The sequence below is a fragment of the Henckelia pumila genome, chromosome 2 (assembly GCF_033568475.1).
Source record: "Henckelia pumila isolate YLH828 chromosome 2, ASM3356847v2, whole genome shotgun sequence".
Lineage (NCBI taxonomy): Eukaryota > Viridiplantae > Streptophyta > Magnoliopsida > Lamiales > Gesneriaceae > Henckelia > Henckelia pumila.
In genome coordinates this window covers 29,110,729-29,129,388 of record NC_133121.1, presented here as the reverse complement: position 1 = coordinate 29,129,388, position 18,660 = coordinate 29,110,729, and the positions used below count along the sequence as shown (strand labels likewise).

At 38.4% G+C, this 18,660-nt stretch overlaps 2 protein-coding genes across 2 annotated transcripts; one reads left to right on the top strand and one right to left on the bottom strand.

Annotated features, from left to right (window-relative positions):
• The first annotated feature begins 8,326 nt into the window (after positions 1-8,326).
• On the top strand, positions 8,327-11,067 carry LOC140883538 (phospholipase A1 PLIP2, chloroplastic-like). The gene is made up of 5 exons (XM_073290050.1): positions 8,327-9,107; positions 9,196-9,660; positions 9,753-9,812; positions 9,910-10,326; positions 10,422-11,067. Exons 1-5 carry the CDS (start codon positions 8,505-8,507, stop codon positions 10,953-10,955), a joined length of 2,079 nt encoding a protein of 692 aa, XP_073146151.1. The 5' UTR covers positions 8,327-8,504; the 3' UTR covers positions 10,956-11,067.
• A 4,516-nt stretch (positions 11,068-15,583) lies between these two features.
• Positions 15,584-18,660, bottom strand: LOC140880501 (receptor-like protein kinase ANXUR1). The gene has a single exon (XM_073285005.1). The coding sequence runs from the start codon at positions 18,448-18,450 to the stop codon at positions 15,835-15,837; it is 2,616 nt and encodes an 871-aa protein (XP_073141106.1). The 5' UTR covers positions 18,451-18,660; the 3' UTR covers positions 15,584-15,834.

The following is an 18,660-nucleotide window of genomic DNA, read 5'->3' as shown; positions in this document are numbered from 1 at the left end:
ATAGGCGAATTTAATTTTATGAATCTCACTCCCACTATTTTAACGATTTCACCACCCTCTAGTGAAAACGGGAAACTTTTTCCTTAGTGAGAACATGGAGTCCAATTGACAAACTTATGGTCCCGAATAATATCAGCCAACCATAATTCTCAAAAGGTAGAGCCCAATTGCTTCCAAAGCAACCCCCATGTATTTACCTCATGTCCAATAAGGGCCCAATAATATGACGCCGTTTAAAGTGACATGTCAAGATGACCCATCAATATTAAGTTGTGATGGACGGTCGCCATGTGGATCCCCCAATAATATGAGCCGATCCCATGGGAGTTCCACCCAACTTACAACATTTGTCGATCCAATGTACAGCTTTCCGACGGACGGGCCCCCCAATAATATGAGCCGGACCGTATCCGCGGGTAGCATCACATACATTGATCGTTGATGGAAGGTAGGAACATTTAAACAATATTTAAATTTCCTTTATTTATCTTGATATAAATTTTAAATCATATTTAAAATGAGGGATTTTATTTATAAAAATATTTGTCTCATCATATTTAATTTATTGCATGCATTGCCGGATTCACGCAATTTATGTCTAAACATGCATACAATCATAATATCACATATTATATAGGATGATCGATTCCATTTCTAATTGACCCGTGGTTGCCAATCACGGGTCTTAGTCCAATCCTAGGTAATATGCAGTATGCAAATGCAATCCTATTACATATGCTTCCAATTTACATTTCTTCAGTCTTCATTGTCTGCTGGGCCCACCATCTTCAAATCTTGATCTCCCACTAAATCTAATGTATTTACAATAAATAACAATGACAAGTAGGGGATACATTTTTAGGGGGTGGGAACGGGCTATAAACCAAGCCCACTTTTATTACATATGACATTCATATCGGGCCATAAACCAGGCCCATTAATAAAACCAACAACAATAAAGACAAAATGTAAATTCCTAACATACACCAACAAAATTGGTCATGGCAATCGATCATCCTTATCCAATAACATTTAATTCAAAATTAATTTATTGGATAACATGCTGTGGCAATTCAAATTTAAACAAGATAAAATCATATTTTATATATAAAATCACATTTCACATATAAAATCATATTTTATCTCCATATCAAATAAAATCATATTTTATCTATAAAATCCAATTTTACAAATAAAATCATATTTTATCTAATATATCATAAGATCATATCTTATCATCAATTGTACCAAAATAATTGATTTCAAAATTCAATTTACGGATAAAATATTAAAATTTTCCAAAAATTCAAATTTATCCAAAATCAATTTTAAAATTTACGGACTCGAACAATTCGATCCGAAATCTCGTGAACCAATCAAAAACAATTTTTGACCGGACCAAAAATAAAATTTTAACATATTAAAATTAATTTTTAATAAAATATTAATTTTTCCCGCGGGCCACCCGGGACACTCCCGGGTTGGCCCGCACCCGGGGCGCGGGCCGGGGCAGCCCGGCTGCCCCCTTAGGGCAGCAACGCTTGCTGCCCTGGCGGCGCCTGGCGCCGCCGCTGGGCGGCGCCGAGCGCTGCCCTGCGCAGCGCCCAGCGCTGCGCTGGGCAGCGCACAGCGCTGCCCTGGGCGGCGCCGTGCGCCGCCCCTGGGGGCAGCGACCATCGCTGCCCCCTCCGGGCTGCGATCCAATCGCTGCCCGGGTTTCGCCCCCGGAAAAAAAAAAAAATTTTTTATTAAAAATATTTATTTTGTTTCATAAACCGAGACTCAAAAATTTTGTACAATTGATTAATTCAATCGATTGATCTGAGCAACCTGGCTTTGATACCACTGTTGGAAAACTGGCGAGTTCCCAGACCAATTACGATTGATACCCGGTGCAGCGGAAGTTTAAAAATTTTTCATGGAACGTTTCCATGGTATGGGTATCAACCGTTCATCAATTGAATTACGTGTGTGTGTAAAATTTAAATAACAATTAAATAAATTTTACCTCAAATCTCGCAACGAGATTAATGGACACCAACAGAACAATTCTGCTCTTGTTGTCTCTCCCTGGAACCGATGAACGCCTTCAATCAGGTCCACGAACAGAGGTTTAATCCCTCTGATAGATTGCACTAGAAAATCTATCAGAAGTTTTCTGCGAAGAGAATACACGAATCTGATTCGCTATTCCTTACTGCGATTCAAAATCACAGACCGGAATTTCTCGGGCAGAGGGGGAGGGTTCGGCCGATTTGTTGAGAGAGAGGCTAGGGTTCGATTTTTGCTCTGTCTCAAAAATTATGACCTGTTGTGTGTAATTTCTGTACTGAAATAACTTATTTATAATGCAGGCCACTAACACCTTAGGGCCCATTAGTCATAAGCTGGGGCCCGACAAGCAAAGCCCGCTCGTTCAGAAATTAATATAAAATTCATCGTGACTCCGATTGATGAAACGATTTCACCAATGTGCACAGAAACCATTTCTGCACGTTTTAAAGTCAAAATAAATTTTCCTGAATCCGAATTCAGTGGTTTCCAAAAATGTCCATCCCTATGTCATTTTAGGAAATCCTACTCCCTTACTCTTATTTAAGAAGTCCAACTCCTTAGTTCATTAAATTTAACTCTTTAAATTTAACTATCTCAACGGGGATTAAAACTCCATTACACTGTGTGACCCTCAATGGTTCAGGGATACAGCTAGCCGTGGGCTCACAACTCCTTGTGACTCGGAACAACACTTTCCGACTTGCCCAACGAATCATGGTAAAGCGCCTAGCAACATCGCCCATGATTCCCTAGGTATCACTGATAGTGCCTACAAGAACCAGTAGATTTTGGTTAACGTACAGTACGGTCCCTTCATCCATATATCCCGATCGAATCAACAACCATTGGTATATCGAGAGTCGCTCAAGATTCGATAACTATGCAATACATCTTGAAGATCAAATTAGTGACATCGCATGTGCTACTAAGAAACCATTTCTTAAATCACATCAAGTACTCTGGCCAGAGATTTGTCACACTAATATCTCCTCAGATCGCATAGGATATCCACACTCGCAAGTATGTGGTGAATCCTTGACAACAATGCATTGACTCCTATATGTGTCGTAACTGTACCCAATCTCGACACCTGATGACCCCCTCAGAGTCGGTAAACGAGTCAAAGCACAGTACTAGCATATAGAGTCTCCATGATGTTTCAAGTCGTAAGGACTAATGGTGTACAACCAAAACCGCGGACTTTATCCACTCGATAAGTGATAACCACTTGGAAAGTCCGGATAGGGTAGTTCGACTATTCATCCTATGAATATCCATTTGCATGCTTCGAACATCTCCATGTTCCCTACCAATGAAACGTGGTACTCCGCATCGCAAATGCTAGTCTCAAACTCGAGCGATCCTTATCCTTATTATCGGACGGCTCAATCGACTAGGAACGGTTTTAGAATATACAGTGACTATAAGATGTATTTCATGATAGACATCTCCATGTTCTACCACATCTTACATACACTATAGTATATTCAAGGTCTTTATCAAAACAACAATAGTATATCACAATATAACAATATGAAGTAATATAAAGTCATTGCCATAAAAGTGTAAATAATATTAAACAAAAGATTGTTTATACAAAGAGTCAACAAAGCCCATAGCCACACAGTTGGCTCACTGGGCACCCACTCTTACAATACAATCTAATGCTAAATTAGAATTCAAATCCGTAATTGTTTGAATCATCTAATTTGTGAAGCAACTGCAATTAATAATCGTCCGCTTATGAGTTTATTAAATTATAGGAACAACGATTTACTAGATTAAATACATCCGTTTGTGTATGTGTTGTCTAGATTCATCAGTTTTACTAGTTTTAATGCTGCTTTGGATTTAAATCTAATCACTTGTATTGGATTGATTTATTGGTAAGGGTTAACTTAGAACGCTTGTGTCTAGTTAACTAAGATTAAGGTGAAACATGAATTAAATTTCCAATGATGAATATTCAATTAGGATTAATTATTTTTGGATAATCGATGATCGAATGAATAATTTCAAGGGTGTAGTCGATCGATACCAAGGCTTGTTTTCAATTGGTTTCTCATAATTTTGAATTCTACATGCTAGTGATAAAATTTACTTTTAAATTGCTTTAAATTCTTAGTAGTTAATTTCAAAACTCAAACCCCCTTTATTTTATTTTAGTAATTTTTAAGAACACGATAAATTTCACTTTCCTCGTGGGAACGATCCCTACTCTCACTACTGCATATTTTATTTATTTGAGTTGAGTCGGGTAATTTGGATGCGACACGACTAAGCGCTACCATCCGACGTCTTTCCACTTACTACCAATCAAGAGACATATTCTTATGTTATTCCTCCACCGGTGATATCAGAAGAAAAATCTTCTCCTTCCCCCTCCCACCTATTGACATAAAAAAAACAAAATATGTCTATCTTGCTCTTCTTACTCGTGAAGGCACCACCGATGCAGAAGATATGGATGAAGATGGTGAGCAGTCTAATTCTGATTCTGAGGGTAATGATGATCAATAGAAGGACAACAAGGCTGAAACTCCTGCTGCCGAAACTCAAGGGAAAATCGATGTCGCTTTTGCTACGGTATATGATCACATGCAACAAGTTCAACATCTCATGCTTTCCATGGATGCTCACTTTACTGTGTCTGACGTTGGGGACCATGATCCCCACAAAGCCATAATGGGTAAAGTACATGTACTGAATCAGGAAGTTGAGGGATTCTTGAATTAGATTAAGGTCTCTACCAAAGAAACCAACAACACACTTGTAAACATCTTTGGACAGTTATCTCATACTGAACAGAAGTTAAATTATCGTATGAATAACTTTTAGGCAACCATTGGCACCCAGCTCACCGAACTAATTGATCATATCTCTAAGGGTTCATAAAAAAGGGGAAGAAGAGCAAAAACAGCTGGAGGAAAAAAAAAATTAAGACAAAAGAATGAAGGAATGGAGGAGACGAGATGAAGGAAAGAGGAAGAAGAGTATGTGTCACTCCCCGAAATCAGGCCTAGTTGACATTGGCGTTATTTAACATTTTCACATTAAATAATAAGACTCGAATTTCAAAAATTCCAGAAATAATCAGTCTTTTCATTCATAAACTGAAATTTCATTGTCCTTCATCAAAATGAATTTACAGAAATCTTTACAAGGCTTGAATGGATAATAAACTAAATTGAAAAATCAAATTCTAATGCAACGGCTACTAATAAACTATAACCCTGAAATAAAAAATAAAACAACAGAAATCTTCGTTTAGTCTTCAGCAGCACCAAAACTGGTTTTGCTCACCATCTTCCACTCCTTCCTCGGTTTTATCTGAGATGGTTTGGGTGAGTGAGTAATATGCGTGTCACTCAATAAATGGGGTGAAATATTCCGACTTTTAAATCATTTTATCAGAAATCGTACATATTCATACAGTAGCAGAGCAGAACTAAAATCATATATATTCAACATAATTACAGAATCTATTTATGCACCATTTTACTCATGATTTTCATGGCTAACTTATATCAGCCTCTTATATGTTTATCCTCTAAAGGGTGAGAAATCAGAAAAGACCAAAAACAGGGCAGAGTGTTCAGAATATATATTCCTACCTTTAGTTCACAAGCATCAGTGCATCAACATCACAAGTTTCAGATATTCAGACATTGAAAATAAATATACATGCTGGAACAGAACTTAAAACGTAATATTAGATTTAAAACCGAAATCCCACTTACCGTAGATTGCTAAACAAAAATTTCAGTTGTGCTTGCAAGTTCTGCTCTTTCTCAACTAACCACTTCTCATTGCTCGACTGAATGCTCAACTGAATGCTCTCACTCTAATTTTGTGCGTTTTGATGCAGAATTAATTTAACATTTTCTCATGAATCTGCATGCTATTTATAGGTAAAATTAGGACTGTTCGGCTCCCTATATAATGTCATTATTTGCCATGAATTTGAGTTATTGCATCAGTTACAAATCTAGAGCAGCAGCTGTAGCTCGACTGACTTCCTGTCTATTGAACATAGCTCAACTGAACTTCGACAACTGAATCTGGTCCTCAACTGAAATTCGAACTTCAACTGAATTTCAGTCATCAGCTGAAATTCGAACCTCAACTAAATTCCAGTCCTCAACTGAAATTTATTCCTTGACTAAAATTTGGTAAACTAAAATCAGTAAACGTAGACTGAACTTGATGTAGACTGCTTGAAGGAAGACTGAAATTCGGAAAACTGAATTTGAGGAAGACTGAAATCGAGGTAAACTGAACCGAAGTGAACTGAGCTGACCAGTTGACCAAGATCAGTCCGGTAACTAGACTGATATTCAGCTGCTTCAAAAATCATAAATAACGCAATAACTCAGAATTATGGAAAATAATGGCATTAAAGGAGGAGCTTAACAGTCAGAATCTTTCCTATAAATAGTACTCAGATTTTTGAGGTCTGCTACACACAATTCTGAGAAAAACATCTATAGAGTGAGTGAGGAAATTCAGTTTAAAAGAAGCAGTCATTTGAGCAGACCAGTTTAGCAGCCAATTGAGCAAGACAACCAAAATTTGCTTAGAAAAACTACGGTAAGTTGGCGTTTTGTTTTAAAGTAATGAAACTCTGTTTTGTTTTGATTCTAGCATGTAAATATACGATTTGATTCACGAATATGCACTCTATGATTTTCTTGTGTACCAAAACTTGTGAAGTAGTGGTAGGAATATATATTCTGCTACTCTGAATTCTGAATCTCTGAAACTCTGGCTTCACTCGTTAAAGGAATACCATATAAGGGACTGATATCATTTAACCACAAAATTTGCAAGTAACTTGGTACACATTCTGAAGTTTATATTTTCTGAATTTCTGAAAGAATAAGTCTCTGTCTCTGTACTATGTTATATTCTATATATGTATGTGTAAGAAATCCTTTTAAAATGATTTTAAACGAATGCTGAAAATTTTTCCCATTTAATGAGTGACACCCATATCAGTCACCCACCCAAATCACCCATCTCAAATAAGAACGAAGAAGAACTCGAGAATGATGAGCAGAACCAGTTTTGGGGCAGTGAAAACTGATCAAGATCCTGATGTTTAGTTATGTTTAAAATAGGCAGCTGCATTAGACTTTGATATTTCAGTTAAGTTTATTATTTGATCAATTATTGTAAAAGACGGTGTATCTTCACTTTATGAATGAAAAACTGGTTATTCTTGAAATCTGTATTTTTAGGCTTGTTTTTTAATGTGAAAACGTTAAATAACGCCGACGTCAACTATGCCTAATTTCGAGACGTGACATCTCACAGTATGTAATTGCAATTGTGCTTGTGTTGTCACAAAAGATGGAAGCTTCACTCGACCGAATACCATAATCTCTCAGTTGTTGTTCAATCCACAAAATTTGAGCACAACAATTTCTAGCTGCTAGGTATTCAACTTCAGTGGTAGAAGTGGTTATGGATGTCTGCTTCTTGCTAAACCAGGAGATCAATCTATCCCCAAGGAATTGACATGATCCGCGAGTGCTCTTGTGTCAATCCTGCAACTTGCATAATCTCCATCTGAATATTCAATAAGATTAAAGGTGGAAAGGTTTAGAGCTTCGAGTGGCTGGTGATATTGTATTTGGGAGGGATCGGAGTTTACCTGTACAGGTTTGGCAACCACCTGTATTAAATCAATTGAGATTAGATGTGGATGCAGGCATCGATAACAAAATCAACAAGTATATAGTATGGTTTCCGTGGTTCGAGACTCTGACAGTGTGGTTTTGGGAGCTACGTCATGCAAGATTAGATATTGTGGATCAGTGAAAGGTGCAGAATTTGAGGCTATTAAGTTTGGTATGTATTTCTGTGTTCAACAAAGCTTTACGAACATCCACATCTTCTCGGATTCCTTATTAACAGTGATAGCCGCAACTAATACAAGTGAGGATATAAGTCCAGAGGGTGTGGTTGCATTTGAGTTGTGAGATCTTCTTGGCTCTACATATTTTATCTCTTTGGAGCATATGGGGAGGAAAGCTAACGAAGCAGCCAGTCGACTTGCTAGAGAAGTGTTGGCTTCACACGATACTTTAGAGTTTTTCATGGGTGGTCTTCCTTATATGAGATTGTATGAAAAGACTATTTGAATTCTAATTAATAAAAGTTTTAATTTTTAAAAAAAAGGAAAATATATAGAGCTGTATTTACATACATAAATATTTACCCGTTTATTTTCCTCACAATAATTTATGTTTATTATACTAATTTACTTGTTTTTGTTTTTGTTTTTTTTAAGAAAAACGTCAGGTAATATAAATAGAAATGTTTTCATATATGGATCTGACGTCGTGGCTTGGTTTGCTATTTGTGTTCCATGTTTGGTAAACTGTTTTCGACGGTAGTTATGTCATTATAAATACCAACAAACCTTTTTCCTCTCCCTGCTGTCCATGATCATTGATTACGCATTTTCACAGGTTGTGTATTATGCTCCATTTGCCCATTCTTTACGCACAAAAATGGATGCTTTATGCTTCAATGCTGGAATTCATGGAATGCCCAAGCCTGCAGAGCTCCGTTCTGCGTCGCTGGAGAAGCCGTCGGTGTCCGGGACGCCGCCACCGCTACCCAGGAACTTCCCTTGGGGGTTCACCTTCAGGCATTCGCTCAGTTCTTGGTGGCCTGGAGGTAAGAACTGGCGGAACGAGCAGGCGATCACGGTTGAGGACGCCGTTTTGGTGGAGGAATTTGCAGAGGCTGAGGATGAAGGGCAGAGTGGGAATTGGGTTTTCAATATTCTGAACGTGAAGACTCTGTGGAAAGATGAATTTAAAGACGCTGATCATCAATTGGAGGAAAAGTCAGATGATGGTGATGAAAAGGATGGAGATGAGGAGGGGTGTGATGTGAGTTCTGTTGATGATATTGATTGCACTAAATTCGATAGAGAATCATTCTCCGAGTTGCTTCGCAAGGTGCCATTGCGTGAAGCTAGATTTTATGCTTGGATGTCTTATTTGGGAAATTTAGCTTATTCCATATCCCAAATCAAGGTATGATTTCTTATATGCAAATATTTCATGTATTCCCAGAAAGTTTCTTTGGCTAATTTGATGGTTTCTTGGTGAAATGGTGTTACAGCCTGGTGATCTCCTCAGATCCCATGGACTGCGTTTTGTGACTTCATCACTGGAAAAGAAAGAACAGGCAGTGAAAGCGGAAGAAGAAAACAACCCACAGAAAGAAGATAGAAGGTGTCAAGATGGAGGAGGGAACGAAACAGGACGTGCCAACCGAATAAGTGCTTCTTCTGCTTACCAAATCGCTGCTTCCGCAGCTTCCTATTTGCATTCTCACACAAAGTCCATCCTTCACTTCAAATCCACCAACTGCAATCCAACTCAAGGTTTTCCTGAAGATGAAACAGGGGATGTTGAGGACATGGCCGCGTTGATGGCCACAACTGATTCGGTGACTGCGGTTGTTGCTGCTAAGGAAGAAATAAAGCAAGCTGTGGCAGATGATCTGAACTCAACTAGCTCATCACCGTGCGAGTGGTTTGTTTGTGATGACGATCAAAAGGCAACAAGGTTCTTTGTCATACAGGTGGACTCCATTGAACAATACACTAGGTGAAAAAAAAAAATCATGCATGTATCAGTACTTTAAAATGCTTAGTTTGATTTCTTTACTTACAGGGATCTGAGTCGCTGGCTTCATGGAAAGCCAATCTCCTTTTCGAGCCTGTTCAGTTTGAGGTATTTATTGTTAATATGCAATTCTGAGAATGATTTTTACGAAAACTGCATAGATGCAACCATGTTTCTAAAATTCTCAGAATACTTCTTTCTTTAGGGGTTAGATGTGTTGGTTCACCGAGGTATATATGAGGCTGCGAAAGGAATCTACGATCAGATGTTGCCAGATATTAAGGCGCACATGGAATCTCGAGGGGAATGTGCCACATTTCGCTTCACAGGGCACTCTCTTGGTGGAAGTTTAGCATTGCTCATTAATCTGATGCTACTGATAAGGGGTGTAGCTCCGCGTTCTTCGTTGCTTCCTGTTATAACTTTTGGTGCACCAACAATAATGTGTGGAGGGGATCATCTACTACACAACCTTGGGTTGCCTCGAAATCACGTCCAATCTATATCAATGCACAGAGACATTGTTCCACGCGCTTTTTCTTGCAACTATCCTAGCCGCGTGGTGCAATTTCTCAAGGCAGTCAATAGGAACTTCCGCAACCATCCGTGTCTTAGCGAACAGGTATAAGATATATTGAGAAGTATCGAGTTCCAATACGGTTACACAATTGAGTTGAGATAAGTAAATGTTTATGCATGGTGTGTTGTGATGCACAGAAGCTGTTATATGCTCCAATGGGAGAGTTTTTTATCCTTCAACCAGACGATACATTTTCGCCAAACCATGAACTTCTTCCGTCAGGCAGTGGCCTGTATTTATTGACAGCAGATGCTGCAGAGGCAGAGAAGCAAGTTCGTGCAGCACAGTTGGTATTCTTAAACTCGCCCCACCCACTCGAGATATTGAGTGACCGGTGTGCCTATGGCTCTGACGGGACCATTTTCAGAGACCATGATATGAACTCTTACTTGAAATCGTTTCGTAATGTTGTTTGTGAAGAGCTTAACCGCATAAGAAAATGCGATAGCTCGGAACAGATTGTTGCAGCTGGAGAGAACGGAGTATCAAGGCCGGTGCGGAGTGAGTTGATCAAGTTTTCTTGGTTGGTACAGAACAGTAAAGCAAGTTTGAAACGGTTTGGTAGTGTAGTTGCATCACAGCATATGCATTTGCTTGTAGTGCTTTTGTTACCTGCCAAATTACTTGTATTGGCAACTCACTTTCTTCCCAATACGTTAAGATATATGTAAGATTATTGTAATCCGAGTAGGAGATTTTGTATATGCCGCCACTTGCTTTTATATACAGGTGGTCATGATGAAAATTATATGATTGGGACCATGAATTATGGAAAATATATAGAGCTGATAAATCAAATATCAATAATAAATCTGAATTTAGTATTTTTTTTTTTCTTTCTAAAATCATTTTGGTTTATAATTTGACTCTTTCCGTAACTGTAACAGTCAACATTGTTCAACAAATTAGCCATTTTTGGGCACAAGCAGCTTGTAGAGAAAAAAGGGCCTAAAGGAAATTTCAAGTTATTTCCTCGTGTGGGCTATCTTTCATGTGGTACTTTGATTTGTTGTCGTATCTTTATTTTCTCTTTTTTTTTTTTACGTGGGAATCCGCAATCGTTATATTCGGTGCGTACTGGATAAACCTCCGGACTAATGCAATAGCCTGCAAACTACGTTAGTCAGGTAAACCACACTAGGCAAGCCCTGTGTGACAGGCTAGTCCAAGAAGGTGTTGGTAGGGAGAATCAAACTCCTAACCTCTGGCCAAGAGTTCACCTACTCCACCAACTTTAACACTTATTTTCTCGGTTACATAAGTAGTGTTTGAGAGAACATCTTTTATATAGTATTCCTCTGTTTTTTCCTTCACAAAATTTTAACAGTAGTATATTACCGATGCATATGTAAGATTTTTTTTTTTTATTTACAATTCCCCCCCTCCTTCACCATTATTTACCCCTTTTGTTGTGAGATGATAACGAAGACACGTGACCTATGAATCAGTTTTTTTTATGGCGTAGGAACCTAAAACCGTTATCTTTTGGTGTGCACTGAATAAACCTCCTAACTAATGCAATAACCTGCTAACTACGCTAGCCAGGTAAATCGTACTAGGCAAGCTCTGTGCAACAGAATAGTCCATGAAAATATTGACAGGGAGAATCGAACTCCTGACCTCTGACCAAATTATTTGGTTCTATTGTGCTTATCATTCGATAGCACTACACTCATAGACTGCGTTTACTTGAGCTAATCAACATTGCGATAGAGCTATTAATCTCAATTAATCCAATATCGAATTATAAAAAAAATTAAAATCAAGTGTCTGTTAATAATTTAATTTCGGCATATTTTTAGTGTTTATTTCTGTAGTAACCCGAATCTATTTTACGTGATTAAATTAGCTAATCATGTTTAAAATAGTACAACAAGATTAAAGGGTTTTAATATGATAAAACCAAGTATAAAATCGACAATAGAGTGTCCGAAAATGGCCTATAGGACAAAATGGACTCAGGTAGTTCGGAAGCACTGAACCTGAGCCAAAGGGAGATAAGAGGATCCGAACTGATCGGATGGACAGGGTGCAGTTTGGAAGCAAAGGATGAGTTCGGACCATCCGAACGTGACATTAGACATTCCGAAGTGTATTATGCCATGCAAGATTGAGGTGCCAAGTGTGTGTAGACACGTGGAAGTTCATGCAGATCGGAGCTTCCAAAGTAACATATCGGAACTCTCGATCCTGATCGGAGCTTCCGAAGTGTAGATCAGAACTTCTGATCAGTAATAGTTTGAGACATGGTAAACATACAAGTTCAGATTTTTCAAACTCCGTCTATAAATAGGTCACAGATTTCTCACAATCAGTGCATTTTTGAAGGTGTTGAGTGTGTCTCAGTGTATATTCTTAGTGTTTTAGCCTTATGCTCGAGGGTTGGGTGATAGCGAGGTACTACGAGACTTTTAGCGGAGCTATGCCATGGTTGAGGCATTAGACATCAGCGGGCTGACAACAGACATAGTAATGGATTGCAGATGCTTGTACATCTAGGCCGGTGGTCGAGGTACGAAAGTAAGAAGCTTGATTGTACTGATCCTTTGGGATCACATAGGGATGATATGATGATCTGAATGTACCCAGTAAGGACATTTAGTTTATTTTGTCTTTTGGGTTGATCTTTATGTTTATAGCATTATGAGATTGATAAATGCATGAACGAATTATATCAGGCTTCTTAGACCTATCATGATGAGATTTTGTGATATATGATTTATTGAGAATCGATCTAAGTATGTGATATATTTGAAAGTTGCTTGTGAAAATTTCAGAATGTCAGCACACGTACGTTACGCTTTTGGGATGAGTATGATTAATAGAATGTTTTGAGAATTCTATTAAATTACAATCGATAGTAACGAGAATTTATTGATTATCCTATACTGTTCTTGCGAGAATGATGATGTGATCGAGTCTTACATGAAAAATGTATTAAATTCTAGCATTGAATTGACTCGTAAATATATTGAGAATGAAATTAGTGTTTTGGGATGACACAGAATTTGTGAGACCTCGTTTCTAAATATCTCGGACAAAACAACCAAAGACATAATTTTTTTTTTTTTTTTGTAAAAGGACGTTCGCGCACCCGCGCTGAAGTCAGCGAGATTTGCAAGAATTGTAACTATTTTAAAAGGTCTCGAGATTTGCAAGAATTATAACTATTTTCCTCTTTGGCTTGAGGCGGATTCGATGGTAGCTATCTCTATCATCAAGGCAGAAAGATCTAGTTGGGAACTGAATCAGGTGCTGTCCAAGATTCAGTATTTTATGTTACACTTTCCTATACATATATCCCATGTTTATCGGGAGGCGAAAGCGGCAACGGATGAATTAGCAAATATGGGTATTCTTCCGGGCACGGCTACTCTCTTGCCAGATTAGATTGTTGGGCATATTCTTAGGGCCATTTGCAGACTTGATAGAGCCAGGCTTCCTTATATTAGGGTCTCGTCTTCTTTTAAGTAAGTTTTTTTGTAATCTTTGTAATTCGAGGTTTTGGCTTAGTCTTCCTCTTATGTATTTTTTTTTTTTTTTTAATAAATAGATAGTGGTTCGCCAAACCTCCGTCATAACAAGCAGTGTTTCTTTAAAAAAAAAATTTATAACAACTAGTTTGTAAAGTGGATTACACACATACTAAAATATATGGAACAGAAGTTACAAATAACATTAATTAATAAAACAAACAAATTTAATGTATGACATGAAAACAGAAATTACGTACACAAAATAAGTTAATAAAAAATTTTAACAAATGACATGAAAACAGAAATTACAAACCACATAAAGTTAATAAAAAAACAAATATAATACATGACATGAAAACAAAATTACAATACCACATGAAATTAATAAAACAAACAAATCTACTACATGGCATACAAACAAAAATTACAAACCACAAGTCTACAATAAGTTAATAAAACAAAAAATCTACGACATGTTAAATATTTTTTTTGATATGATAAATTAAAAATTTTAAATTTCATTGTGCTTTGGATGCGAGAACAACACTACAATAATTGGCAATATGCTTCTATTTTTCTACCCTGGAGATCCGAAATTTGGAGCCACATCTTGGGTTACCTACTAGAACACACATGCATCTATCCGTAAAAGTGTGCGAATTAAGTGAACCGAAACCAAAAAAAAAAAACTTCTAGCGCTTAAGATGTAGCTTGTCCAAATTCAAGGGTTAGATGATTTGTGGGAAGATTTTGACAATTTGTGTTGACTTCGAATTGAGTTAAGGATCCACTAGTCCATGCTACATTGGGATAAATAATCTTCCGATCCTTTATGTTTTTGTTCAAGATTTTTGCATGAACATTTCATTGAAAAAACATGTGGATCCATCTGTATTTTTTTTTTTAACAAGATGTTCACAAAAGTATTTTGAGAAAATATATAGGTATATTTTTCTGGATGTAACATAGAATCAACCAAATTCACTTTCAAGACCTAAGCTAGACCCACAACATAGTTTGGGGTTGAAGAAAAAATGGGTTCCTTGTTTTGGGTTTAGAGATTTAGATATTTGGACAAATAAGTCAGGGTTATATAGGTCATTTCATAAAATTACATATGTTTAACTTAATCCATGACCAAATTATTGTAGGAAAGACATCTTGATGTAATGAAGAGATCTTTTCATTACTGTGTATATGAGATAATGTTGTAAATTTAAATGTAATGTGTATCATGTATAACCTTTATTATTTGAGATGTATCATTCATTTGGACATGTATTTCAACAACATTTTTTAATTTTTTATAGGTGTAAAAATATTTGTTTGGAAAAAAAAATATGTAAAATGTTTTTGAAAAATATTATTTAAAAAGTGTTATCCAAGTATAGTTTTTAAAAAACACTTGAAATGCATTTTTAGAACAGAACCATAAAAGATAAAGATGAACAACATTATTTTTGAAACCTTAAAATATTTTTATAGAATAGTTGTCCAAACACATTTTTATTTTTAAAACAATTTTTAAAACATTTTATAAAAAGTTTTTTTTAAAAAAAAATTTATAAGTAGATGTCGAAATAAAACCTTAAATACTTGGACAAATAAGTTAGGGTTATGTAGGTCATTTCATAAAATTACATATGTTTAATGACTTAGTCCATTATCCAAAAATTGTACAAAGCGCATGTTGATTAAATAAAGAGATATTTCTACCACGACTACATGAGAGATAATTTTGTAAATTCAAATGTAACTATATCATGTATAATCTTTATTATACATATAAGATAATTAGAATATTTTTTATTTTATTTGCATCATTCATTTATTTCATTTATCTCATCCCACGAACACATACCTTATTGGATGAGCCGAAAGAAAACGTTGGCTATAATAATATAATATCAACAATATTGAACAATTAGGAGTATATGTTGTGTATCCAAGTTTTTAGTTGTATGTATATAGTTCCTTCTTCTGTGCTCGTGACAACAAAAGGTTAAAACTAAAATAATTCCAATCCAACGAGTAGTTGTAGATGACATAGTTTGTCACTTTGGTTCCATATCATTCAACGGCCCTTTGGATCGACAATTTGTGAGAAAGCATTGTCAGTGTTGTCGTCTCCGAGGCTTAAGGTACTCCGGTGCATCGCCATGAGACTGTTATGATCGATTCCTTGTTCCACACTGTCTAGATCCACACTGCCTGTGGCGGCGGCAGTGTTTCTTCCGCCGTCTGGATTTTCTTGCAACTGAAGTGCGAACTCGAGGTTCCACAGCACATCGCCCATGGAAGGGCGCTCGACACCATGATCAGACAAGCATTTCTCGGCTGTATCCACGAATTTCCTCAAGCATTCGGGAGTGATCTTTTCTTTGAGCTGAGGATCGATGATTTCTTCGATGGTCTTGTTCTTTGCACATCGTTGAGCCCAATCAGCCAGGCTCACTTGCTCCTTTGGGAGGTTCGGGTTCAGAGCTGGCCTGCCGCATAGTACCTCGAAAAGAACTACTCCGAATGAATATACGTCGGACTTCTCCGTCAGTTGCTGTCTTCGGAAATATTCAGGATCCAGATAGCCGAAGCTTCCTTTCACCACAGTACTGACATGGCCTTTGTTCATGTTCGGCCCTGTTTTAGACAGCCCGAAATCTGAAACCTTGGCGACCCATTTCTCGTCCAGGAGAATGTTTGTGGTCTTGACATCCCTGTGTATGATGGTGTACTTGGCTCCCGTGTGGAGGTAGTGGAGTCCTCGGGCTGCCCCGATGCATATCTCCAGCCTCTGTTTCCATGAGAGGGTGATTTTGTTTCCTTTGTAAAGATGCTCCCTCAGTGTTCCGTGCCCCATGTAATCATAAACCAAGATCATTTCTCCATTGTCTTCGCAGAAGCCGATCAGCGAGACCAAATGCCTGTGTCTCAGCCTCGACAGCATCTCGATCTCCGTTTGGAATTCATGCACTCCTTGCTCGGAAGACGGATTCGATCTCTTCACGGCCACTTTGGTTTCCTTGTCGATGACACCTTTGTAAACCTTCCCAAACCCGCCAACACCTATGACGTTGGAGTCGTCGAAATTTTTTGTGGCGTTTTTAATCTCTGTGAGGGTGAAGTAGCGACAATTGCAAGCTGCGTCTGATGAAATGGCAGTGCCACCTTGACTTCTGCCTGAAATGGAAGTTTTGGCTGTCGTGGAATTGGAACTCCAAGAAATCGGCAGCCAGCTCGAACCTGCATCGACTCCATGGACCCTCTTCTTCCTGTTGTAGGCCACTAGAAATACAGCTGCGGCAACCCCAAACGCTGCGGCTCCTCCTGCAGCTCCGGTAATCAAAACTGTGAAACCACTTGACTTGTCTGCCGATTCAAAAGACTTGGGTGCTAACAGAGCTTCCTGATAACTCTTCATCATGTCTGAAATGGTGGGGTTGGGACCTGCTAGATTCGACTTCGCATTGTCACTGAGCTTGAATATCTCCAATCCATTGAGAAGCACATCAGAAAATTCAGCTTTAGTTTCGTCAGTCGGATGAAGGGTCACCCAAAGTTGCGGATCCCCGCTCTTGTTATTCACTTGAACCACATAATCCCTTACAGTTGGAGTCGCCGTAGAATGCGTCCAGGCGTATAGATCCACCTCGCTTGTTGCAGTTTTGTTGTTGATTAAAATATCGAAAACTCTTTGGTTGGGTTTAGTCATCTCAGAATCACACCAATGGAATCTTGCAAGGTACATGAAATTGGGATCTACCTGGAAAATCCATGTCAAATTAGAAATTTTGTTTACATCGACGAAGGCACCCATGGATCTGTAACTCTCGTACACGTCTAATGGTGCCATATAAGATGGCAAACCTTTGTAAGCAACCGTAGTATTCGCGGTCAAGGCAACTCCTCTCCCGGCACCATAAATATAGAGGCTATCGTCGTACCAACTCCGCATTAGGCCATCAGAATCATTAGTTGGAGGGATGTATTGCCCACCCACATTCAACCTGAACATCGTCTCCATGCTTGTGGTGCCAATGGGTACCGTCGTTGCAGATTCGAAATCGTCTCCCGTACCAGCCGAACCCGCTAGTATCGGGTCCTGATCAAATAAATTGGGCGACGAAATAACCTCAATGCCATTGACGAATGCGAAAGCCTGGGGCTGGGCATCAGAGGGCTTGAAGGTGAGCTTCAGTGTGGGAGACTCTGATGGGGCAAGATAATATTCTTTGATGAAATAAGCCTGAGAAAGAGCCTCGGCGGCTAAAGAAGCACTGAAATTGTTCAGCAGGGTGATCCCTCCAGCGAGAACAGAGAAATATGAATTTGAAAGGTTGAAATTTGGGTAGGAGGATGGGTAAAAATGGAGGCGAAGTAAGGTGCGAGAGGTGGAGTTGTGGAGTGGAAACTGGTATGTTGCTTCGGATGGGAAAATTCTAGCGGTCATGTATGGAACCTGAGAAGGTAACGAAGGGTCCTGGATTTCAGCATCGGCGGTGACGGATTTGTCCCCTGGCGAGAGGTATTTGGCGTCGGGATCCCAAGCCCGGCCATCTGAATCGCTACCGATATTCGAAGAAGAGCCGCAGTCCAAGGCTAATGCAGGAGGGCCTTTGCTTGCGACATTGATTACATGCAAAAGAAGAGACAGACAGAGAACATAGACAAATATGTGAAATTTCACTATCATGGCTGCATGAAGAAAATCTGGCGTACAGGAAAAAAATGGAGTTTTTGCGGGAACAAAAACAGGGGACGAAGATTTCCTGCACGCCTGGAAATTTTTTTTTTTTTATTAGGCTTTTCTTTTTCTTGTTTGAGATTTACGGTTTTGAGCTAGGCCATTTCATGGCGTGCTTGGAGGGAATCAGAGGATTTCCGGCAACCTCAAATGTAGGAA

Bases quoted from the DNA above. Each gene is read 5' to 3' on its own strand.
- LOC140880501 (XM_073285005.1), bottom strand. From the start codon at position 18,450: ATGATAGTGAAATTTCACATATTTGTCTATGTTCTCTGTCTGTCTCTT.
- LOC140883538 (XM_073290050.1), top strand. From the start codon at position 8,505: ATGATCATTGATTACGCATTTTCACAGGTTGTGTATTATGCTCCATTT. The intron at 9,661-9,752 runs GTGGACTCCATT...CTTTACTTACAG, and splicing joins CAAGGTTCTTTGTCATACAG to GGATCTGAGTCGCTGGCTTC. The intron at 9,813-9,909 runs GTATTTATTGTT...TTCTTTCTTTAG, and splicing joins TCGAGCCTGTTCAGTTTGAG to GGGTTAGATGTGTTGGTTCA.